Source organism: Leptopilina heterotoma, unplaced genomic scaffold (genome assembly GCF_015476425.1).
Source record: "Leptopilina heterotoma isolate Lh14 unplaced genomic scaffold, ASM1547642v1 Lhet_18, whole genome shotgun sequence".
Classification (NCBI taxonomy): domain Eukaryota; kingdom Metazoa; phylum Arthropoda; class Insecta; order Hymenoptera; family Figitidae; genus Leptopilina; species Leptopilina heterotoma.
Genome location: NW_025110896.1, coordinates 3,300,161 through 3,325,040, shown reverse-complemented (window position 1 = coordinate 3,325,040; position 24,880 = coordinate 3,300,161). Strand labels below are relative to the sequence as shown.

General features: G+C 29.7%; 1 protein-coding gene across 1 annotated transcript; it reads left to right on the top strand.

Annotated features, from left to right (window-relative positions):
- Positions 1-186: 186 nt before the first annotated feature.
- LOC122499957 lies at positions 187-2,061 on the top strand. Its single transcript, XM_043608564.1, has one exon. It carries the CDS (start codon positions 187-189, stop codon positions 2,059-2,061), a length of 1,875 nt encoding a protein of 624 aa, XP_043464499.1.
- The last annotated feature ends 22,819 nt before the right edge of the window (positions 2,062-24,880 follow it).

Sequence of the window (24,880 nt, the reverse complement as noted above, 5' to 3'; positions counted from 1 at the left end):
ATACACTGTTTTTCAGATGCGTCACAACTTGCTCTGTCCGCTGTATTTTATATTCGCATTCCTTTAAATAACGACTACAAAACTTACTTTGTATGTTCAAAAACCAAGGTGGCTCCACTTAAACCATGTACTATACCTAGATTGGAGTTAGCATCTTGTGCCTTACTAGTTCGAATTACGGTTCAAATGATCAAAGCTCTACACCTTCCTGATCATGAAATTTATTTGTGGACTGACTCTAACGTTGCACTCTCGTGGATTCAAAGTCACCCATCTCGATGGAAAGACTTTGTTCGAAACAGAGTCCATTTCATACAAGATGGTGTTCCTCATGCAAAGTGGAAATTAGTTCCTGGGAAACAGAACCCGGCAGATTGTGCTTCTCGTGGTCTGACTTCCTCTCAGCTAATCAATCACCCTCTTTGGTGGTCCGGTCCCTCGTGGCTATCTCAAGATCAATCCGTTTGGCCTTCTTCTACAAATACCCCTTATATTACAACTAATTCAGAGGAACGTCCAGGAGTCTCGCTTCTTGCGAGCCATCAACGAATTCCTGAGCTCTGGAACTTGTCATCTCGATTCTCATCCATCCAACGACTACTGCGCATTACTGTTTTATGTCAACGTGCTGTTGCTAAATTCAAACATGAGTTAAACGTACCATTCCTCAGTCCAATTTCACCTAAGGAGATACAACAAGCCTTATTATTTTGGATTCAATCTACTCAATCAGCATACTTCTCTGAGACAATCAAATGTATTCTTCAAAGACAGCCACTCTCTAAGTCCAACTCACTTATAAGACTCACTCCCTTTTTGGATCACTCTGGAACACTCAGAGTTGGAGGAAGACTGAAAAACTCATTTCTTGACGAGAATTCACAAAGTCCCGTTATTTTACCTAGAAAATGTTCCTTATCCTCTCTTTTGATTTCAGATGCTCATCAAAAGACTCTTCATGGAGGTACTCAGATCACTCTCTGTTTACTGCGCCAAAACTACTGGATAGTTGGTGGACGAGCTCCAATCAGATCACACATCTTAAAATGCATTACTTGTGCACGTCATCGTAGCATCCGAGCGCAACAACTCATGGGCCAGCTCCCTTCTCCAAGGGTCACACCTTCTCGGCCATTCTTACACACTGGTGTAGACTATGCCGGACCCATCACGCTAAAAACATGGTCTGGTCGAGGTGCTAAAACTCATAAAGGTTGGCTGGCTATTTTTGTGTGTCTCTCAACATCCGCCGTTCATCTTGAAGTAGTCACCGATTACTCCACGGATAAGTTCATGGCTGCGTATAGAAGATTAACTGGCAGAAGAGGAATATGTCACACCTTATATAGTGACTGCGGCACTACGTTTCAAGGAGCAGAATCTGCTCTTAAGGATCTCTTTACTTCGGCGTCTAAAGAGCATCTCACCTTATCTCGACTTTTACTCAAGGACGGAACTCACTGGAGCTTCATTCCCCCTGCTGCACCTCACTTTGGTGGCAAATGGGAAGCCGCTGTCAAATCAGTAAAGTTCCATCTCAAACGAACCGTCGGAGACACTCCTATGACCTTTGAAGAACTCTCAACTCTTTTGATCCAAATTGAAGCGGTCTTAAACTCACGACCTATATCACCTCTCTCTGATGACCCTGATGACATCTCTGCTCTTACTCCTGGGCACTTCCTTATTGGAGAACCTCTCAATACCATTCCTGAGCCATCTCTTGAACACCTCGCATGCAATCGTCTCGACAGATGGCAACTTTTGCAACAGAAGCTACAACATTTCTGGAGTCGTTGGTCCTCTGAATGTCTTCAGAGATACTTGTCTACCTCTAAATGGCATCACCCTTCCAATGTACTAAAAGTTGGATCATTAGTGTTATTAACTGATGAACGAATGCCTCCAAGCAAATGGCCACTTGCCAGGATCCTAACTCTTCACCCAGGTACGGATGGTCTGACAAGAGTAGTTACCCTACGTACTGCAAACTCTACGTTAAAGAGACCCATCTCTAAACTAGCCATCTTACCATCACTCGACTCCGAAGATTCAACATAATGTCAACAACGATGTCGCCATGGCGGACGGAAATGTTAAAATAATAATTCAATTACTCGATTTCCTTACTCCTTGTTGTTGAATTCCTCAAATTTGCTTATCTCGACTTTCTCCTCTCTCCCTTCTTACTTCTCATACACTTGATCTAACCCTAACTGAACCTTTTCCACATCTTTTCATCGAGTCAAGTTAAAATTTCGACAATCAAAATTAAAAGTCACGTTTTCGAATAGAATTCTCTTAAATTATCTTAAAGTAATAATTATTAAAGTGAAACAAACAGTGCTCTTTTATTATTAAAAACTCAACAGTTACACTCTTCTAAACAAAAAGAACACTCAAACAAATAAATTTCGCTTAATATGTGTAAAAACTACATGTAATTGATCATTGGTTAAATTACTTTATACTTTTCGTTACATCTTTTTCGTGTAAAATAAAGATTATATTTTAATAATAGATAGTGTTTGTGATCAGTTAATAATTTCCTTGCAATTTATTTAATACATAAATTTTTCAAAATTCAAACAGGTTAAGATAACCAAATTATTTGATTCAATGTTGTTTGTTAATTGAACAAAATATTTGGTTATAGCTCAACCTAAGTATTTAGTTAAAACAACAAAAAGTTTTTTCTATGAGAAAAATAAATATATTTTTTCGTATTTCTCATTCTTTATTATTTTATTTACAATTAATTTCTTTATTGAATTTTTATCAACTTAAATATATTTTTACTTGAAAAAGTCCACCATATTAATTTTCACTTCTAGGGAGCGTTCACAAATGATTTCACGTTTTTGGGGGAAGAGGGGATTCTCCTAAACGTGACACAATGTATTTTTCAAATGTGAAATTGCATTAAATTGCGTGACAGGGGGGGGTTAAAATCTCAAAAAATTGCGTGACGTCATTTGTGAACGGTCTCTTAATAGATTTTTATTTTCATCACTTTCATTTTCACTTCGATGGCTTTTAGTTCTATTTTACTTTTATTTCCACTTTCATATCCATTTTTATAAATTTTTTTTTCACTTTTATTTTCACATTAATAAATTTTTATCTTTATATTCTTTTTCGCTTACACTTTCACTTTCATCGATTTTTATTTTCACTTTCATTTTCACTTTGAAAGATTTTTATTTTTTATCGAAGTGAAAGTGAAAATAAAATTCTGTCTAATCGAAAATAAAAATTTATTAAAGTATAAATCAAAGTGAAAATGAAAGTCAATGTAAAAATAAAAATACATAATCGACCCTTAAGTCCTAAGTTTTGCTAATAATATGCTTTAGGTTGACCAAATTCTTTCATGGAACGCAAAATTTATTAAACTCTGCGTCGATTATGTAATTTCATTTTCACTTTCACTTTGATAGAATGTAAATATAAAAATCTATTTAATTGAAAATAGAAATCTATCGAAGTGAAAACGAAAGTTAAAAAACCGTTGCCAAGTTGTATATTTTTTTTATAATTTTGGTGCTCATTTCCTGAACACTTTGCTTCCTCATATAGAGATAATAATAATAATAATAGAAATATATGAATAACTTTTCATAAATATGGTAAAAGTGATAAAATTTTGGGTCAATCAATGTATTTTTAAATACCCTATAAGATAATATTAGTTTAATAGTTAAAGAAAAGTTTGCAACCAAAAAAGTTGAGAACTTTTCATTTTCCACAATTATTGGTTTTTATGAATAATTTCGAAATTTATGATCAAATTAGGTTCAAAAAGTAGGTCAATCGAAGCAATTTTTAATGCTTTAATAGTTAGTAACGATACTTTTAAAGTTACTTCTACATTTTTCAACAAAGTTTTTAAAAAAGTCATATTTTCAAAATTTATAGATTTTTAAAAGTTTAATACCTCCGGTTAATATGGACGAAAAATGTTCAATTAGAACTCAAAAGATGCGTCTAAAAAACTCTACAAAATTAGAGAAATACATTTATAGGTGTCCTAACATTTTTTTAAGTTATGGGCAAAAAACGATTTTTTGAAAAATTAAAAATCTTATATTATGTCCGCACGTGAGACCTACAATTTAAAAAAATTCATTCTTTAAGCTTTTCATAACCTTCAGATATTTTTGAAAATGTAATGTTTACACACACACACTGAGAATAAATATTCTTAATTTAAGAATATATAATATAAAAAAGGTGCCCTGGATATTCCCCACTTAAATTAAGTGGAAATATTCTTACAATGAGAATATATTCTTATAGTAAGAATATTTCCCACTTAATTTAAGTGGGGAATATCCTGGGAACTTTTTTTTAGTATATATATGTGACGCGACACGAGAAAAGGGACCTATCGCTGCAAAAGAGAATTTTACAGGGAGAGCGTTTAAAGCGACGCCATGCGCAGAAAACCCGTGTATTTACGCGTACATGCTTAACTTTCGGGCTTTATATTACACAGCCACACAAAAAAAAAGTTCTGACCTGGGGGTCTCACTATGTAGACTTTTTGTTTTTTGGGTCGCTGAATCCGAATCCGAGGTCTATTTAACCCCATCAGATCAGGATTTTGACATAACCTCAAAAAACCAATATGGCGGACACATTTTTGAAAAGTTCATCGGATTCGCTTGAAATTCGTTACTCGGGGGTTTTTGGGGTCGTTGATTACGAATTTAAAGTCAGATTTCAAAAATTCAAAATGGCGGATCCAATATGTCTGTGTCAGGCATATTGGATCTGCCATTTTGAATTTTGAAAAACCGAAATCAGATTCGTAATCAGCGACCCCAAAAACCCCAGAGTAACGAATTTCAAGCGAATCCGATGAACTTTTCAAAAATGTGTCCGCCATATTGGTTTTTTGAGGTTATGTCAAAATCCTGATCTGATGGTGTTAAATGGACCTCGGATTCGGATTCAGCGACCCAAAAAACATAAAGTCTACATAGTGAGACCCCCAGGTCAGAACTTTTTTTTTTGTGTGGCTGTGTTATTAACACTATTTAAGTTTTCCAACTTTTGATTTTTTCACGTGAAAGAGCAAAGAATAATCTGTCGAATAGCACCATAATCTCAAAATTGATTTTTTAAACGATAGGTCCCTTTTCTCGTGTCGCGTTACATATTCTTAAAGTAAGAATATTTTTTTCGGTACACACGTCCCACATAGCACAATCATTTTCTGCAAATTTGCGGCAAGTTTTCAAAGCCAAATTCGAAAACTTGCCTGGCAAATTTGCAGCAAACTTGCGGTAAATACCAAAATGTCCGTTTGGTGGCAAGTTTGCAGAGCAAATTTGCAGAAAATTTGCATGGCAAAGTAAATGTTAAATGCATGCGCAGTAGTTTTCTATGACATCTAGAGCTGCGCACTACATTTATGTCACCTTCCCTGTTAAGGAAGGCAACGTTTATCAAAATACTTACATTTTGAATACAAAAAGATTTTTTTTGAAATTTTTAGGTTTTTTGAAAGTTTGCTGCAAATTTTCCTCAAGTTAACTACAAAATTATCTGCAAGTTTGCCACGCAAGTTTTCTGCAAATTTGCTCTGCAAACTTGCCACCAAACGGACATTTTGGTATTTACCGCAAGTTTGCTGCAAATTTGCCAGGCAAGTTTTCAAATTTGGCTTTGAAAACTTGCCGCAAATTTGCAGAAAATTATTGTGCTATGTGGGGTACGGAATGATATTTTTTAAAAATATGATTTTTGAACTCCTGAGGTCAAATAACATAAAAATATGTCAACAAATCGAACTTGAAAAATTTTGGTATTACAATACTTCCTCTATGAGGAAGCAATAAAAATCTTTCAAAGTGAAACCCGCGTGGAAAATTTAGGGAACTGATCGGGGGCTTACTAGACCGTCTGTTGTCTAATCTGGCTCTGTTCAGACCGTCTAATTGGACGGCTAGCTAGGATGGTGACGCTTTTTCCATGCAACCGTCTGATCAGACGAACTATTCACACAGAAAAAAACTCGACTCACTTTTGTTGCAACACATTTGGAAGTCGGTCTCAAAATGAGTAATCGACAACTTCAAGTGACTCACAATGAGTAAAATGACATATGGTTGCCCATCCCTGTCAGTCAATTCACAAATGTCTAACCTAAAAATTCGTTTTTCATTTCTCATAAATGCGATAAATCGACTTCAAGTATTAATGTTTTGACAAGTGCAAAGTGTTTATTCATTATAAACAATTATTTTAATTTATATTTTTATGAATTATTCATAGTTATTCCAATGTTATTGTAATATTATCATAAACCCAAAATGATACCGCTTTTTACTCATTTTGAGTCTTTTCCCCAGAAACTCAGAATGAGTCGAAGGGGTATCATTTTTGTTGCACTTCAAAATGAGTATCATATGATACTCATTTTGAGTATAGTTTTTTCTGTGCATGGTCTAATCAGCAACGCTACATAAATCTAAAGTAGCTTAGTTCACTGAAAAAATGTCTAAAACTTGTATATCAGCCATTATCCTATATCCTTTCTTAAAAAAGACATGGAGTGGAAAGGTCGAATGTATCGAAAAGTATCGAAATAAAGAATGGGCAATGAGAATGTAAAATCTTAATAGAAGGGTGTTTTCAAAATTGTTTGGATATGTGAACGTGGCGCTGCAGTCGTAAGTTATTTAGAAAGAGCGCGAATATATAAATTTTATTTTTGTTAAGAGAAAGTACTCATAATAAATCTTATTTTGCATTGTCAAAAAAAACGTCAACATTTCAAATATAAATAAGCAAATTGTTAACTGAAAAAATTTGAATATTATAATGTCTGTATTATAATTAATATTATTATTAATGAAATAATGGACTTGGACAATGGACATATAAAAACTAGCACCGTAGGAGGAGCTAGTGATAAACAAAAAGTATAGATTAATTCTATACGTTAACCACTACAATATTCACGCACTTAGAATTTTCAATTATGTTTTAACACATACTAGAATTTCCAGTCAAAATGTAGTATTTAATTAGATATTTTATATAATTGAAAATACACAAATTTAAAAAAAGCTTCCGAAAAATGGTAACAAATATTTTTTTACATTGTTTATTTACAACATTTGTCAATACATGTACGAAAATAACCACGGTAATATCAAAGTTTTATTATTAAAATCTTGAAAAAAATTCAGCTGTAAATTCCAATCTACGTCTATTCTATAAAAAAATAGACAAACTAAATTCCTGAAACGCAAAAAAGAGCATTTTCAACATTTCAAGTACTGAATTTTATACAATAATATCCTTTTTTAGGACGTTTAAAGTGGGTAGACCCCTTAATTTCTCATTACATGTTTCGACAACTATTCTTAGAAACAAAACTTAATTATATTTGAAATAATTATAATGAATTTTTTTACATAAAAAATATGAAAACATATTTTAACTTTCTGTATTTTTCTATTTAACTTTCTTCGAGCGTTAGGCTTTGTGACCATCCCACTCTTTGCAATTGGAGATAGAAGTCTTTTTGTAAAATAAAATTTACTGCAAATCAAAACACATAGACACATTAAAATCTATTTTTTTCAGTGCACTTTTTAAATGAAAGTATACAGAAAAGAACTACAACATAACACATTATTATTCACATAAACCAGAAACTACAACAAACCCTAAAATTCACAAACAAAATGCACCACACGCTGACTGATCTAACGACGCCAAACGACGCCACGCCATGTTATTTAACAGCTGGGCTTACATCGACGCATGCGCACATAACATTCTAGACCAAATCTAGACGGACTTATTTGACTTGGAATTTTTCTAATAAGACCATCTGTTAAGACACTGATTTAGGAATTGATGGACCGTCTAGATTAGACGGACTTGATGATTGCTAATCGGGAAATCATTGGACTCTAGAATGCCACAACGTTTTTCCACACGGGAAATATAAAGAAAAATAAAAATTTGTCAAAGTGCAAGTGAAAATGAAAGTAAAAGTTTATGAGTGAGAAAATAAAAATCAAAGTGAAAATAAAAATCTATGAAAGTGAAAGTAAAAATAAAAATTTATAAAAGAGAAAATACATATCTTTCAAAGTGAAAGTCAAAGCTTCCTTTGTTTCGTTCGTCGTTCGACGTTCATCGGCCAAAAAATATATATATGTCGTAGGCGAAAAGGAAAATCCGTCGTTTAGCTTAATGCCTAGGCTTTAAGCTAAACGCGGGCGAATAGGAAAATGTTCAAGTAAATGACAATTATTTTTTTAATCGCCTGAATTCGTTAGTCATTTCGCTTAATGCCTAGGCTTTAAGCTAAACGCCCAAAGAGCGCCAGGCGAATAGAAAAATTTGTATCGATTGATCAAGAATAAACATTGTAATGAAATTTCAATTATTAATAATATTATATTGCAGGTATTTTGAATTGAAAATCGTTTCTAAATTTTTGTTTATGAGTCTTTGTTTATTTTCTTTGCTTTTAAATATTCTTAGTTGAAACTACATTTTAAATTTAATTTTAAATAGAATATTCAAAATTATATTTAGTCTCAAACAGTTTCCTCCATTAACAATCGGTAATTGCGTAACTTTGGTGGTACCTGATGTTGATCGTGGCCCGTTAGATTTTTCTATGATTGAAGGTGTCGTAATAGACATTAAAAACGATGTTTACCAAATTGGTACAAAAAACGGCATCATTAAAGGTTGGTTTCCGCGAACTGATATATCGCAATCAGGTACTGAAATTCTAAAAGTTGACGAAGTTTGTACAGATGTCACTCTGACTTTAAGAGAAGATGCATCACATCAATCTATGTGCGGCGGACAAGGATTTAAAAAATGTTACTGTAAGGCGGCTAAAAATCAATATAAGACAAATAGGTGCTCTTACTTTAAATTAAAAATAATTTGCAGTTAGCAATGCCACCAAAGTTTAACTTGCTGCAATAAATAAATTGTTATTTTCTCCTTTTCAGTTGACTTCAATTAATTACAATAAATTATTGCAATTTTGTGAAAAATATTTTTGTCTTTAATTTGGATTTTTTCTATTATATTTCTAATTGAAATTTCATTACATTGTTTATTCTTGATCAATCGATACAAATTTTTCTATTCGCCTGGCGCTCTTTGGGCGTTTAGCTTAAAGCCTAGGCATTAAGCTAAATGACTAACGAATTCAGGCGATTAAAAAAATAATTGTCATTTACATGAAAATTTTCCTATTCGCCCGCGTTTAGCTTAAAGCCTAGGCATTAAGCTAAACGACGGATTTTCCTTTTCGCCTACGACATATACATAGTATATCATCAACTACATAAGTTAACTTTCTTCCCTTATTAAGCAGTGCGTGTTCTATCACTATCATGCATGCGCAGTAATTAATAAATTAATACGTAAAAAAAGCTAAAGCACACGGGTAGGTTGTTCTTCATTAAGACTTTTTAAAAAAGAAACAAAATATTTAAATGTCAAAAATAGAAATACTAAAAAAATGTAAAAAAACTAAATTTTCTTTCAAAGATTATAAAATTTTGAAAAGAATAAGACCTTTCAGAAGTCATTAGAAAATTTTTTTTTCCTAAAAAAGGGATAAAAAATATACCAAACAACAAATTAAAGTGTATTAAAACATATTAACAATGAATTAATACTTACAATTCCTACAATTATTAACAGAAAAATAAATTCTTTAAAAATAAAAATAAAAACATATGTTCTTTAATTAAAATTAAAAAAAATTTTTTTATTAAATATTAGTAATATTATTATTAATTAATATTTTTAAATTAAAAGTTAAAGATAAAAAATGTATATTGATATTATATAAATTTAAAAAATAATTATAATAAATAAAAGAAATATAAGCTAGTACAATTAAATAAATTAAATTTCGAATAATTTTAAAACAATTACTCGTTAGAAAAAGAGCCTCCGCAAGCCCCATGCAAAAAATGCCCGTTTTTCGTACCTCGAATTTTAAAACTTTTTTTATACCAAATGGTCATATATGATGACCAAATAATCCCTGCAAAATTTCAAGGTAAACATATGCTCCGTTTATGAAATATAGAGGGTCAAAGTTGACCATGTCAAATAATGGAAAAATAGCGATTTAACATTTATACTCGAATAATAAGGTTAAAAAAGAAGTCGAAATAGTTCCTTTAAGATTTTTGGCTTCTAAATACGAATGACATGTTAAACTAAAAAAATTAAATATGATGAATCCAATATGGCGGATCCAATTTGGCGGATCTAAAATGTCGGGCGAGTGTTTTTAAAAAATTATCGGATTTATTTGAAACTCGATACACGGGGGTTTTTGGGGTCGCTAATTACGAATTTAATGTCAGATTTAAAAAATTCAAAATGGCGGATCCAATATGGAGGACGAGTTTTGTAAAAAGTCATCGGATTCATTTAAAACTTGTTACTCGGGTCTTTTATGGGCCGCTAATTACGAATTTCATGTCAGATTTAAAAAAAATCACAATTTTTGACACAATATAAAGGAATATTTTTCAAAATAAAAAAGATCCTTTTCAAACATTTAACTGTGATGTTTTAAGAGGCGCTGAACACAAAAATTATATAAAGAACTGACATTGAAAATGCATGAAATCTTTCTTGTCACTACTTTAACAGCTATTGCCTTCATTGGTCGGACTATTTTAACTTGCTTTCATTGGTCGGCTTACTGCCTCTTGCCTTTATTGGTCGGATTATTACCTCTTGCCTTTATTGGTCGGATTTTTTTATCTTGCCTTTATTGGTCGGATTATTACCTCTTGCCTTTATTGGTCGGATTTTTTTATCTTGCCTTTATTGGTCGGATTATTACCTCTTGCCTTTATTGGTCGGATTTTTTTATCTTGCCTTTATTGGTCGGATTTTTTTATCTTGCCTTTATTAGTCGGACTATTTTAACTTGTTTTTTTAGTTGGATGATTCTAACTTGCTTTAATTGATCGGTTTATTTTAACGTGATTTATTATTATTTCATCTTGCCTTTATTGCTCGGATTTTCTTATCTTGCCTTTATTGGTCAGACTATTTTAACTTGTTTTTATTAGTTGGATTATTTTAACTTGCCTTTATTAGTTGGATTATTGCATCTGGCCTTTATTGGTTGGATTATTTTAACTTAATTTTATTAGTCGCATTATTTCATCTAGCCTTTATTAGTTTGATTAGTACATCTTACCTTTGTTGGTTTGATTATTTCATCTTACTGGTAGGAATATTTACTTTTGCTCATACTGGTCGGATTATTTCAACTTACCTTTCCCAGTGGGCACAGCACTGCAAAAAATGGCGTCTAAAAATAAGACGTTTATAAACGTCTTATGTAAATAAGCGTCTTATTTGAGCGTCTTAAATGAAAAACATAACCTCCAAATACATGCCAAATACATTGCCAAAAGGCAAATAAGACGCTTATAAACGTCTAAAATGTGACCACGTAAACGTCTTAAACTAAGACGCTCTTTTTTTTACAGTGAGGGACGTCTAAAAGACGTCCCTTTTTATCTGCGGACAATTCGGGGACAATGATGGTAATGTCTCTGAGTCATCAAAAAGACAACCAAAAGACGTCTAAAAGACGTTCTATGTCTGGTCCAAAAGACGTCCAAAAGACGTCTAAAACACATAAGAAAAGACGTCTAAAGTACCAAGCTAAAGACCAAGTTGAACTTAGAAAATAAGATTTCCTATTTATGAAAATTTTTCTATTTTCAAAAGTTAAATGAAAAAGACATTTTAAAGACATCTAATGGCCAAGACATAGAACATTTATAGAACGTCTTTAAGACGTCTTAAAGATGTCTTCTGTACAAGTCCAAAATACGTCCGCAAAAAGACATCCTTAGGACGTCTTTTGAACAAGTGTGCCCACTGGGTTATTGGTTGGATTATTACATTTTACCTGTATCGTACTTTTTTAATTTTTGAAATCTGAAATGATATTCGTAATCTTAGCGACCCAAAAAAGCTTCGCCATTTTAAATTTTTTAAATCTGACATTAAATTCATAATTAGCTACCTCAAAAACCCCCGTGTATCGAGTTTCAAGTAAATCCGATGATTTTTTAAAAACACTCGCCTGACATAATAGATCCGCCATATTGGATCCGCTATATTGGATTCACCATATATAATTTTTTAGTTTAACATGTCATTCGTATTTGGAAGCCAAAAATCTTAAAGGAACTATTTCGACTTCTTTTTTAACCTTATTATTCGAGTATAAATGTTAAATCGCTATTTTTCAATTATTTGACATGGTCAACTTTGACCCTCTATATTTCATAAACGGAGCATATGCTCACCTTGAAATTTTGCAGGGATTATTTGGTCATCATATATGACCATTTGGTATAAAAAAAGTTTTAAAATTCGAGGTACGAAAAACGGGCATTTTTTGCCGAGGCTCTTTGTATAGAAATTAATTGAAATAAGTTTAAAGAATTTAATTTTTTTACTTTAAAAATATTTTGATATATATTGTATTTTTGCGGAATTAAAATTTTTAAAATAATTAAATTTTTCAAAAATTCAGAATCGAAGTTATTAGCATGATAAACATCACAGTAATTTTCAAGAATGTTACTCACTTTTTCGTAATAGTCAGGGAAATAAGATGCAAAATCAAATTATGGTGATAGTTGTTAATCGTCTAAACGAGATTTGTTAGGCAGCAGCAATTTAATGATTTTAATTAACTTATTTTAAGTGCACTAAATAGCCTCATGAAATCTTGATTTTTAGTTTTTCACTTTTCTCTTAAAATAATCAATAAAAAGTTAGCGCATCTGGTATAATTTTTCAGAACTTTCAAAATTTTTGACACAAATTTTCCGTTTTTAGGAATTTTTTTCTGTTAACTGACACAGAATTAAATAATAACATTTAGTGCCCTCTATTGTCATGTAATCAAACTTTTTAATTAAAAAAATAGCAGATAAAAATAATTTATTTTAATAATTTTATTCATTAAAAAACTCGCGTATACAAAATAGTCCCCGGGTGCACAAAATAGCCCCAGTTGACGGTATCTTTGTTTTAATCTAAAAAAAATCCTGAATCAGTTAAAACATTAACTTATTTAAATCAGTGACTGATTTTTTGCTTTTGAATTAGTTAAAATTTATAGATTCACCAATAGAAGAGATAAAAAAGTAAAAAAAACTTTAACTGATTCATAAGTAAAAATAAGCTATACTGATAAATCAGTCAATTTTAACTAATTTGAAAGCAATTTGATTCAAATTACTGTATTTAAAGCATTTGACATTTTAACTGATTCAGATGTATACAGAGAAGAGAAGGTAAAAATTCGACGAGATTGAAATTTACGAAAATTAAACCAGAAAAGGTGTGAGAAGTGTTTCAGACACTAAATTCTCCGGTTGTTCTAATATTATTCATTCCTACCTGTTGAAACGACCACCAAAAAAGATAACAAAAGACTAACGTTCTAGGCAAGCCATTTGTCTTGCCAATACGGAACCACACATGTCATCGCGCCTTATACACACACCCTCGAAAAGAATTTAATGAAGCAAACTTTGTAATAATTGGTCTTAAATCGATCAAACATCTGACACTTTGAACTTGTCTAATTTCCTCTCTTCCCACACTGTGCGCGAAAATAGTGAGAATCGATTCGTCTCGGAATAAAATAATAGTCTCATAACTCTCACAATCATGATTTTACTACTGCCCTAAGGATGTATGAAATCATGATTATTGTTATTGTGAATATAATTATTGTTACTATTATATCATTGTCATTAATTTACACTTTAGAATGTTGTTCAATATTATATTGCAATGGGGGTGGTCTTCAAACATTTCGTTTCCATTTTCAATTTCATAATTATTCCATGGAGGTGGATATTAAAAACGAAAAAGTCAACGATTAGCTAAATTGTGAATCAATTCTTATCGACAGTTATAAGCCAAGCCTGTGCCAAGTTATTACATTTCAATATTATTCTTCCCTTTAATTCGTGTAAAATAAAACACAAAAATAAATTTTGGAAATTTTGTCTGGCTAAATTTTGATCCGACTTTTATCGACAATATTGGCCCAAAATTAAGCCAGGTCTTAAAAATTTAAGTGTGGAAATAAAATTAATCTAAGATTCCAGAAATGTAAAGAAATAACTGTCAATTGTCAATTGCGACATTGATAACAAATAAATAGGGTGATGAAATCATTTGTCGAGAAAATAGTGAGGTTCAACATTTACACATTTTTTAATCACAATCAAGGCCATCCATGTAAATAAAAAAATATGATTTAAGTAAGAGGAGAATCTAAGCTTATGTATACTTGATAAAATTTTGTTAAAAGATAAATATAAGGACATTCTTTGCCAAGCAGACCACCCCATCTCTCCATTTTTGTTTTCATTAAAAAAATTCAAAACCTTTTGGAACAATTAGCTTAAAATGTCTATTTTTGTATACCGTTTGGCGATTTTAAAAATCCAAGATGGCGGCTGAAATATAGAGCTTACAGTCGAGAAAATACAATAATTGCTTACATTAAAAGCTAATAAATAGATAATGATTGCTCTGAACACTTCAAAATAAGTTTGCAAGGGTGTTTTCGAGGTCGCAGAACAAAAATCAGAAGTTAGATTTCTAAAATTTAAAATGACGGATCCAATATGGCGGTAAAATTTAAAATTATCTCCGATTTGCTTAAAATTTGTTACTCAGGGGTTTTTAGGGTCGCTGATTATGAATTCAAGGTTGGATTTGATAAATACAAAATGGCGGAAAAAACTTTTAAAAGTTCCTCCGATATGCTTGAAATTTATTACTCAGGGGTTTTTGGGGTCGCAGAATAAGAATGTGAAGTTACATTTACAAAAATCAAAATGCGGGATCCAATATGGCGGCAAAAATTTAAATTTTCCCTGATTTGCTTGAAACTTGTTACTCAGAGGTTTTTGGGGTTGCTAAATAAGAATCTGCAGTTCGATTTTCGAAATTTTAAATGGATTTTGTCACCCCAAAAAAATAGTTTTCAGCTAATCAGAAATCGTTTTAAAAATTATACGGCATTTTGAATTTTACAAATTAAAATTCTGATTCTTACTAAACGACCTCAATAATAAGCAAATATTAAGATTTAAGCAAATTTAAAAATTTTCAACACAAAATTTTAACACAAAATTAAATAAATATTTAATTTAAAAATTATACTGTCACATTGGATCCGCTATTTTGAATTTTGTAAATGTAACTTCAGATTCTTATTCTGCGACCCCAAAAAACCCCTGAGTAATAAATTTCAAGCATATCGGAGGAACTTTTAAAAGTTTTTTCCGCCATATTGGATCCACCATTTTGTGTTTATCAAATACAACCTTGAATTCATAATCAGCGACCCTAAAAACCCATGAGTAACAAATTTTAAGCAAATCAGAGATAATTTTAAATTTTACCGCCATATTGGATCCGTCATTTTAAATTTTAGAAATCTAACTTCTGATTTTTGTTCTGCGACCTCGAAAACACCCTTGCAAACTTATTTTGAAGTGTTCAGAGCAATCATTATCTATTTATTAGCTTTTAATGTAAGCAATTATTGTATTTTCTCGACTGTAAGCTCTATATCTCAGCCGCCATCTTAGATTTTTATAATCGCCCAACGGTATACAAAAATAGACATTTCAAGCTAATTGTTCCAAAAGGTTTTGAATTTTTTTAATGAAAACAAAAATGGAGAGATGGGGTAGTCCGATTGGCAAAGAATGTCCTATATAATATTAAATAATTAATATAAAAGAAATTGTTTGTAAAATAATATTTGTCGAGGCTCAGATATCAATATTGCTCGATTTCTTGACCCAGTTGTCGTTTTTGTTTTGTCATATAATAGAAATTAATTAGGTATATTTCATAACAAATGTTTCCAAAAAAATAAATTTTAAATTGAAAATGATTTCTTTTAAAAATTTAATTTAAGGAAAATTTCTTACGTTAATATATGTGGACGTCCACATTAAAAGGACCCATATTGTCGGTTTTAGTTTTCGAGATAATCGCAATTTAGTAATTTTGGAGCAAAATCTTAATTTTTTTTTATTTTTTATTATCAATATACATGTTTTGACAAGTCGAATCATGTGGTTTTAATTTATTTATCGATAATTTAACTGTTTGATTTCATTGGTTCTTTAGAAAAAAAGAAAAGGGCCCATTTTGTCGGTCATTTGCAAAAGTAATTAGTATTTTAAGATATTGATGTTAGAGTCTTTTTTTCGTAATTGTCGAAATGAAAATTTAGATATTGCGTCACTTCTTTCATAATATAGACTGTCAAAAAATTTTAAATAAGTTCCCTCACAGCACCGGGATATTCAGGATATCCCAGAGACGTCCTGGGGATATCGATTTGTTTTCGGAAGTTTGGATATCTCTGGGATATCCTAGGGACGTCCATGGATATCCAGAGGATAATCCAGGGATATCCAAACTTCCGAAAACAAATCGATATCCCCAGGACGTCTCTGGGATATCCTGAATATCCCGGTGCTGTGAGGGTTTGATATCTATTCTTTTTTCTTTAAATGTCAAAATAAAATTGTACCTAATCATTAATCTTATAAAGAAATAAGTTTTTAATAGAAAAACTGTCCCTTTTAGAAAAAGGCCCATGCACGGAAAAAATAAGTTTAGCAGATTTTACGAAACTAATTTCGCACTAGCGGATATTTAAGATTCCTTGACGAAGTTTTTTAAAAACCCAGAAACTTTCACTACTTTAAGCAGAACAATTTTCGAGAAACTGCAACCAGTTTTGTAATTTCTAAAACAAGCTTGAATGTAGAAATGTTTCGTATTTTCTGATGAACATTTTATTAGAAAATGGTAAAAATGTTTCGTGCAATCTAAAAACGCGTGGTTTGAGTTTTCACTTCGCTGTCTATCGTGAATTCTCGAATAGAGTTTCGTAAAATTCTATACGGGGTGTACCAAAAGTCGCGTTATAAATAGATATGTTAAAGCTTGTCTCGTCGCGTCGGTATTAACTTGTCTGCTGTATATAGAGATCAATATGTGGAAGGAAAAAGAAAAAGCTTTACCTGCCGGTAACATTTAGATAATTGTTTTCTTTTACGTATTTCACATTTTATTGTTCCATATTCGTAACATTTTTTATGTGATTTTGTAATCCAAACTTTTAATTATTATTAATTTCTTTTAATTTACATTCCAATAAATTTTATAGTTTATCATAATATTTACAGATCACAATATATATATATATTAATTTCTCAAAATTTTAATTAATTCTAATTTTTATTAGTTTTAACTGTTATTACTTCAAATTTTAGACAATTTAATATTAAAATTTTTTGAGTTTGAATTTAATTTTGAAAATTTTTCGGCAATTTATTTATAATTTAAAATTAAGAATAAAATTATTTTTTAAAAATTGAAAAATTTTATAGAGATTTTATAACTAATTATAATTAAAAAATGTTATTTTAAAAACTATAAAATATTTTGTATAACTTTTAAAAAAATGATTTTTAAAAAAATTAATATTCAGTATATTGACATTTCTCACAAGCGCAGTTTTAATCTGCTCAGTTAGTATATAAAGAAACTCAATTCTTTTATTTACAAGTGCGAGTTATATTGTATATGCGTTGCATCAAAATTCGTTTATATGTATGCGTATTTCCGTTAAGTTAGTGTTAGAATAAAATAAGCCAATCAAAGCGAACCATTGCGTTGTAGAGTGCAGTCACATGTGTCAAACCAATCATCCTACACGGAGAGAAATCTGTTGCAATAAATAGGCTCTCTCAGGCTGGGTCGACTCAATGTAAAAATTGTAGCAAAAGAATTCTGGACTTCAGCGCCTCTGTAGTGAAAACAGGGTGAACTAAAGCGTGTATGTATACACATCTGCTTGTGCATGTATTACATAGCAATTGTGTGAGTTCGCGCGGTAAAAGTGATTGAGTTTAAAAGAACTAAATTTATTACCCTCTAAAAACTGTAATTAATTTATTATATTAGAGTTTAAATTTTTTGAACACTATCTATACATTTAAAGTGTACATAATATTTGAAAATTTAATTAATACATTTTTTTAAAATTAATAAATGTATATTTTATTAGTATAATATGTTTTATACATCTTTAATTTATAAAATGATTATTTAAATTAAATATACAATGTTAGACTTTGATTTCTTTTGAAAAATAATTGTTTATTTAATTAACGTTAACATTTTTCTATTTTATTATTAGGTATTGTTAAATAGCAACGATTTACAATTTATACATTTATTCTTTCCCTAATTTTAACAAGAGTCATTTGACGTCAAATATTCATACAGCGTCATACATAATTGTTAAAAATAATTAAAAGAAATCCTACAAATTACGAAATGACTAAACAAATTTAATTTGTCACTTAATTCACAATTTTTCTAGCACTGAAATGCTTTATGTGACTTAATAAATTTTTTTTTTATTAATTTGTTCTAATTAAAAACTTTTTTAATTAACCCTCCTGCGCATAAAGACGACTATAGTCGTCCAAACAAAGTTGTTTCTGTATGCACAAGGACGACTATAGTCGTCCAAACATTTTGGTTAATAACTTTTAAACAAATTATTCTAAATACATTTACTAAGTTGCAACTTAAAGCTTAAGACTCACAGATTGTCATACAATTCTTCAGAAGTTCATATTTATAAAATATTTGATAATAAATAATGAACAATGTTAGTGTAAAAATTAGAAAAAATAAGCTTAAATCATTAATTCTAAAAGCGGACAAATAAAAAAAACGATTGGATTTTTACATAAATAAGTCTATAATGGTGTTTCGGATCGCTGGTTACATATATGAATTTTGAATTATAAAATTCAAAATGGCGGATCCAATATGGCGGACTCATTTTCAAAAAATTATTGAATTTTCTTGCAATTCGGTATATGGGGGTTTTTAGGGTCGCTGATTACGAATCTAAAGTCCATTTTTAAAAATTCAAAATGGCGGATCCAATATGGCGGATTAATTTTCAAAAAAATATTTATTTTTTTTGCAATTCGTTATATGGGGGTTTTTAGGGTCGCTGATTACGAATCTGAAGTTTATTTTTAAAAATTCAAAATGGCGGATCCAATATGGCGGCCAAATTTTCAAAAAGTTATTGAATTTTCTTGCAATTCGGTATATAGGGGTTTCTAGGGTCGCTGATTACGAATCTAGAGTCCATTTTTAAAAATTCAAAATGGCGGATCCAATATGGCGGACTAATTTTCAAAAAAATATTTAATTTTTTTGCAATTCGGTATATGGGGGTTTTTAGGGTCGCTGATTACGAATCTGAAGTTCGTTTTTAAAAATTCAAAATTTCAGATCTAATATAGCTGTTTAATTTTGAAATAATTGTTTAATTTTTCTTTAAATTGGAATCTGCAGTTGCTAAATTCCCACTTTATTACCAGTGAAATTTTACTGATTAAAATTTAGAAAGTGCATTTGGAGTTCTATCTAAAACTGCATGATTTAAATTCTATTGATTTTCAAGAACTAACTTTTCAGAATTTCATTCCGTGAAAGTTTACTTTAATTCTGTAGAAGTTATTCAAATTTTGGTCGTTTCAATAAAATATTTAGATAAACTAGTTCAAAATATTATTAAAAAATTGTTAATATAAATTATTATTGTTATTTACTAGCTTTTTACATAATGCACATGGATGATACAGTTTTTACCTAATTTTATAATTAGATGAGGTTTATAAGAACACCGATAGATAAAAGGAATAAAATTATTGATTAAACAATTTTTAAACAAATAACAAAAAGTAATTTGTTTAAGAAAATATTTAAATAAATTAATTTCTATTTATTATCGGTATTTATAAAAATTTTAATAACTTTTAATATTTTGCACTCTCTGTAAACAAATTTGGTAAATAATAAGAATTATTTATTTAAAATTTTAAAAGTTAGTAAATACTAATAATTATTTGTCTAAAAATTGTTCGTACAATTTTATTCATATTTTTATTAGTAATTATATAAAGTACAATAAATTGCAAAATTTAGAAAAAAATGTATTATTCTAGGCTCACTATAAACGAAGTTTGTAAATAACAATATAGTTAACCTTCACGCTACCAACGATTTTTGTTTGTTTTTTTGCCAAAAACGATTAAAATTCTTCAAAGTTTTTCCATATAATTATCTGTTAATAAAATTAATGTATTTTAATAATGTTATTATGCATATTTCATTTGTTTAAACAATTTAATATTGCAAAATCATATAATTTTCAAATAAACAGAGAGATTATAGCAAATATTTGATAACTTTTCATGTTTTCTTAGCTTTATTTAGAATTAAATCAATAAATTAAAGACAATATTTACTGAAACCAGTCATAAGTTTTATTAAAAAATTGTAATATTTTAATCACATAAGGATTAGAAAATTGCAAAATTAGAAAAGACTGCAACTTTCAAGGTGCATTCTTTAAAAATTTGGTAAATAACAAAAATTGTTTAAATAATAATTCAATTTTTATTCTTTATCTGTAATTATATAGATTTCAGTAAATTGCAAAATAAGGAAAAAATTGCAACTTTCAAGGTGCATTCTGTAAAATGTTGGTAAATAACAACAATAATTTGTTTAAAAATTGGTTAAATAATAATTCAATTTTTATACTTTATTTGAAATTATATAGATTTTAGTAAATTGCAAAATTAGGAAAAAATTGCAACTTTCAAGGTGCATCCTGTAAAATGTTGGTAAATTACAACAATAATTTGTTTAAAAATTGGTTAAATAATAATTCAATTTTTATTCTTTATTTGAAATTATATAGATTTTAGTAAATTGCAAAATTAGGAATAAATTGCAACTTTCAAGGTGCATTCTGTAAAAAGTTGGTAAATAACAACAATAATTTGTTTAAAAATTGGTTGAATAATAATTCAATTTTTATTCTTTATTTGAAATTATATAGATTTTAGTAAATTGTACAATTAGGAAACAATTGCAACTTTCAAGGTGAATTCTGTAATAAGTTGGTAAATAACAACAATAATTTGTTTAAAAATTGTTTGAATAATAATTCAATATTTATTCATTATTTGAAATTATATAGATTTTAGTAAATTGCACAATTAGGAAACAATTGCAACTTTCAAGGTGAATTCTGTAATAAGTTGGTAAATAACAACAATAATTTGTTTAAAAATTGTTTAAATAATAATTCAATATTTATTCATTATTTGAAATTATATAGATTTTAGTAAATTGCAAAATTAGGAATAAATTGCAACTTTCAAGGTGCATTCTGTAAAAAGTTGGTAAATAACAACAATAATTTGTTTAAAAATTGTTTAAATAATAATTCAATTTTTATTCCTTATTTGAAATTATATAGATTTTAGTAAATTGCAAAATTAGGAATAAATTGCAACTTTCAAGGTGCATTCTGTAAAAAGTTGGTAAATAACAACAATAATTTGTTTAAAAATTTTTTAAATAATAATTCAATTTTTATTCTTTATTTGAAATTATATAGATTTTAGTAAATTGCAAAATTAGGAAAAAATTGCAACTTTCAAGGCGCATTCTCTAAAAAGTTGGTAAATAACAATAATAATTTGTTTAAAAATTGTTTAAATAATAATTCAATTTTTATTTAAAATTAAAAACGGACTTTAGATTCGTAATCAGCGACCCAAAAAACCCCCATATACCGAATTGCAAAAAATTAAACATTTTTTGGAAAATTAGTCCGCCATATTGGATCCGCCATTTTGAATTTTCAAAAACAGACTTCAGATTCGTAATCAGCGACCAAAAAGACCTTCGTATACCAAATTGCAGGAAAATCTATTGTTGTGAAAAATGTATGCATTTGGTAACTACTGTTCGGGTAAAAACTCATTCTCAGGAGGGTTAAACATAAATTAAGAACTAATAACTTTTAATATTGATATTATTAATTTTCATGTAGAAACAATTATTAATTTAAAAATATAATTTCAAATATAAGTAAAATTAATTTATCTTTGGCGCATTTAGATGCATGTCACATAATTAAACAATTTGTTTAAAAAACAATACATTTTTAAATAAGGAAATAATAACTTTGTAATAAAAGTTCGCTAATAAGATTCATCCTTCACAAGGATGAATCCTGTTTTTTTTTAGATAAAGTAGAGAATGTGTGCTTAGACTTTAATGACTTGTCTCTTCTTTCAATTGCTCTACCTACAAATTTATTTTTTTTCTCTTTTTCTTTAATATCTCTGTTTAAAAACCGATAATTTCCTCTTAGAATACTGTTTAGGTAAGCTATAGTACATCTGATATACTGAACAATGCTTATTGTAAGAAAATTTTGTATAACAATTTCTCTATGAAATTTGCAAGTAAATAAGTCTAACTGCAATTCTTTTTTTAAAAAATCCAAAGCTACTGCACAAATATCGTTCTCCGCATAAATGGAAACCATTATCCTTTGAAGAAGGCTTGACATATCTACATGAATGTTATAAATTGTAGAATGTGTTTTAAAATTGGACTGAAATAGTATCATACACTCGGAATAAATTGATAAGCAAGGTGTTTTCTCCTTTAATTGTTTAAATACAGTGGTTGGTAAATTTGCAATTTTTGATTTTTCTGGTAGAGGATAAGAAGTAGATTCAATTTTTTTTCTTTGATGACAAGATTTTTTTTACTACATTTTCTGTATCCTTATTATCAACAAAAGCAAAATACTTTTCCCACGTAAAGAGAAACTTACCATCGTCTGCTTCACAATTTGTTCTGACTGCATGATACCGAGTCAAATTATTTATTACTAACGATTTATAGTTGCCTATAAATTGGTAGCAAGTTGGTTTTCTATTTTGCTCACCTTGAGCCCTTATCAAGCCGAAGAAATTTTCTAAAGGATCTTGATTAAAATGTCTGGTGCACACATCTTTAAATCCTATTTCTTTTAATTTTTTCCATATTAATTAGAGCTGTGCAAAATTCGAACCGAACCGAGTTTAGTTCGGTTTTGGGGCGCTGAAATGTCGAATGTCGAATATTCGACATCCGAACTGGGCTAGTTCGAATGTCGGTTTTTCGACATTCGAACTAGGCTAACTCGAATGTCGAATTTTCGACATTCGAACTAGGCGAAAAAATTTGAACAGTTCGGTTCGAATTATTTTGCACAGCTCTAATATTAATGAAAAACCTCTTAGACTGCTAATTAAATTTGCCAAACTTGAAGGTTGTCTGGTTACTGGTTTTTTGGTAACCATGTCGACAAATCGCATTCTGAGAAGCTTTCCACATGCATTTTGAAAAAAATTTAAATGGTAGCTACTACCAGACATTGGAATCCTAAAACTACTACTAGAATTTCTCATTTCATAGTCTCCATTTGTAGAATCTGATAATCTATTTAAAAAATTAAATATTTGTGCAGTATTTTGTGTTTCGATAGGAATTTTTCTTTCGCCTAAGGTAGTCTTCCAAGCTGCTCCTCCAGCTAAAGCCTGTATCGTGGAAGATACTGTTTCACTAAACACTTGATTGCAGTGTTTAACTGACATTTTACTTATCAATTCTGGATAAACATGCTGATCTGTTAACCTTTTCATAGACCGGATCCTATTATTGCCGTATAAAACTATTTCGTACGCAGTAATTAAATGCTGCCATGAAGCGAATGTTCTAAGATTCTCTTCCTTTCCATTCTGGAAATCGAATTCCAGATCCTTATTCAGCAGATTATTGCGTAAACATTTTAGTAAATGTGGCGGATCAAAAAGAGGCACAACTTCAGCTCCATTGACAATGAATGTACCATCTAAAAAAAATTTAATAAAAATATTATAAATAAATTAAATTAGAATTATAAAAAATTTTTAAAATAATTGAAATCCTGCGATAAATTTTATTTCTTATGAAAATAAATTGAATAGTTACAAAAAATTTTACTACAACTTTAAAAAAGAATTGAATTCCTGAGAAGAATTTTATTATTCATGAAAATAATTGAATTATTGAAAAAAAATTTATTATATATCGTTTTAAAGAATTTGATTATAATTTTGAAGAATAGTTTTTTATTTCTAGCATTAGCGAATTAAAATTAGTGGAACTTATAAAAAAACAGAAATAGTATTTAAAAAAAAATTCTGACATAGAATCACTTACTCTTCAGGACATACTCTGATCCATGTATTTTTTTAGTGTCTTCTATCAGTGTTTTGATAGCACTAACATTTGTCGCAGCACCATCGCAAACTGATGCAATCACTTTTAATCCAGCTTCTGTAACGACTTTAATGGCTTCTTTAATGCATCTTTGAAGCTGCGTGGAAACAGTTGTCCCAGTACAAAAATTAAATGATATGGGTAAATTGTCTCCAGTCTCCATGCCCCTCAGCATAAAGACTAATGCATGGTCCGCATATTGGTCCCTTCTTTTGTAGCCCCAATCTTCGAAACCAATTATTTTGTCCGCCTGAGGATCATACTGCAATCCCAAAGATAACATTATCTCATCCCACATTATAATCATTGTCCTTTGTTTATCATTTTTAAACATTGACGACATTTCTTCCAATCGTTGTTTAGTGGTTTGCGAAATTCCAGCAGTCATTGGAATATTTTTGACAATTAATTTTAAGGTGCTCGCAGATGGAAGGTTGACAAGCATTCTTCTCAAATATCTGTAGGCGTTTGGCGAAGTCTTATAAATTGAAAGAGATAGAATTTTTTCTTCAGTAGTATAACGCTTGCCTTCACTTTTTTTTGAATTATTTTTCAAAAT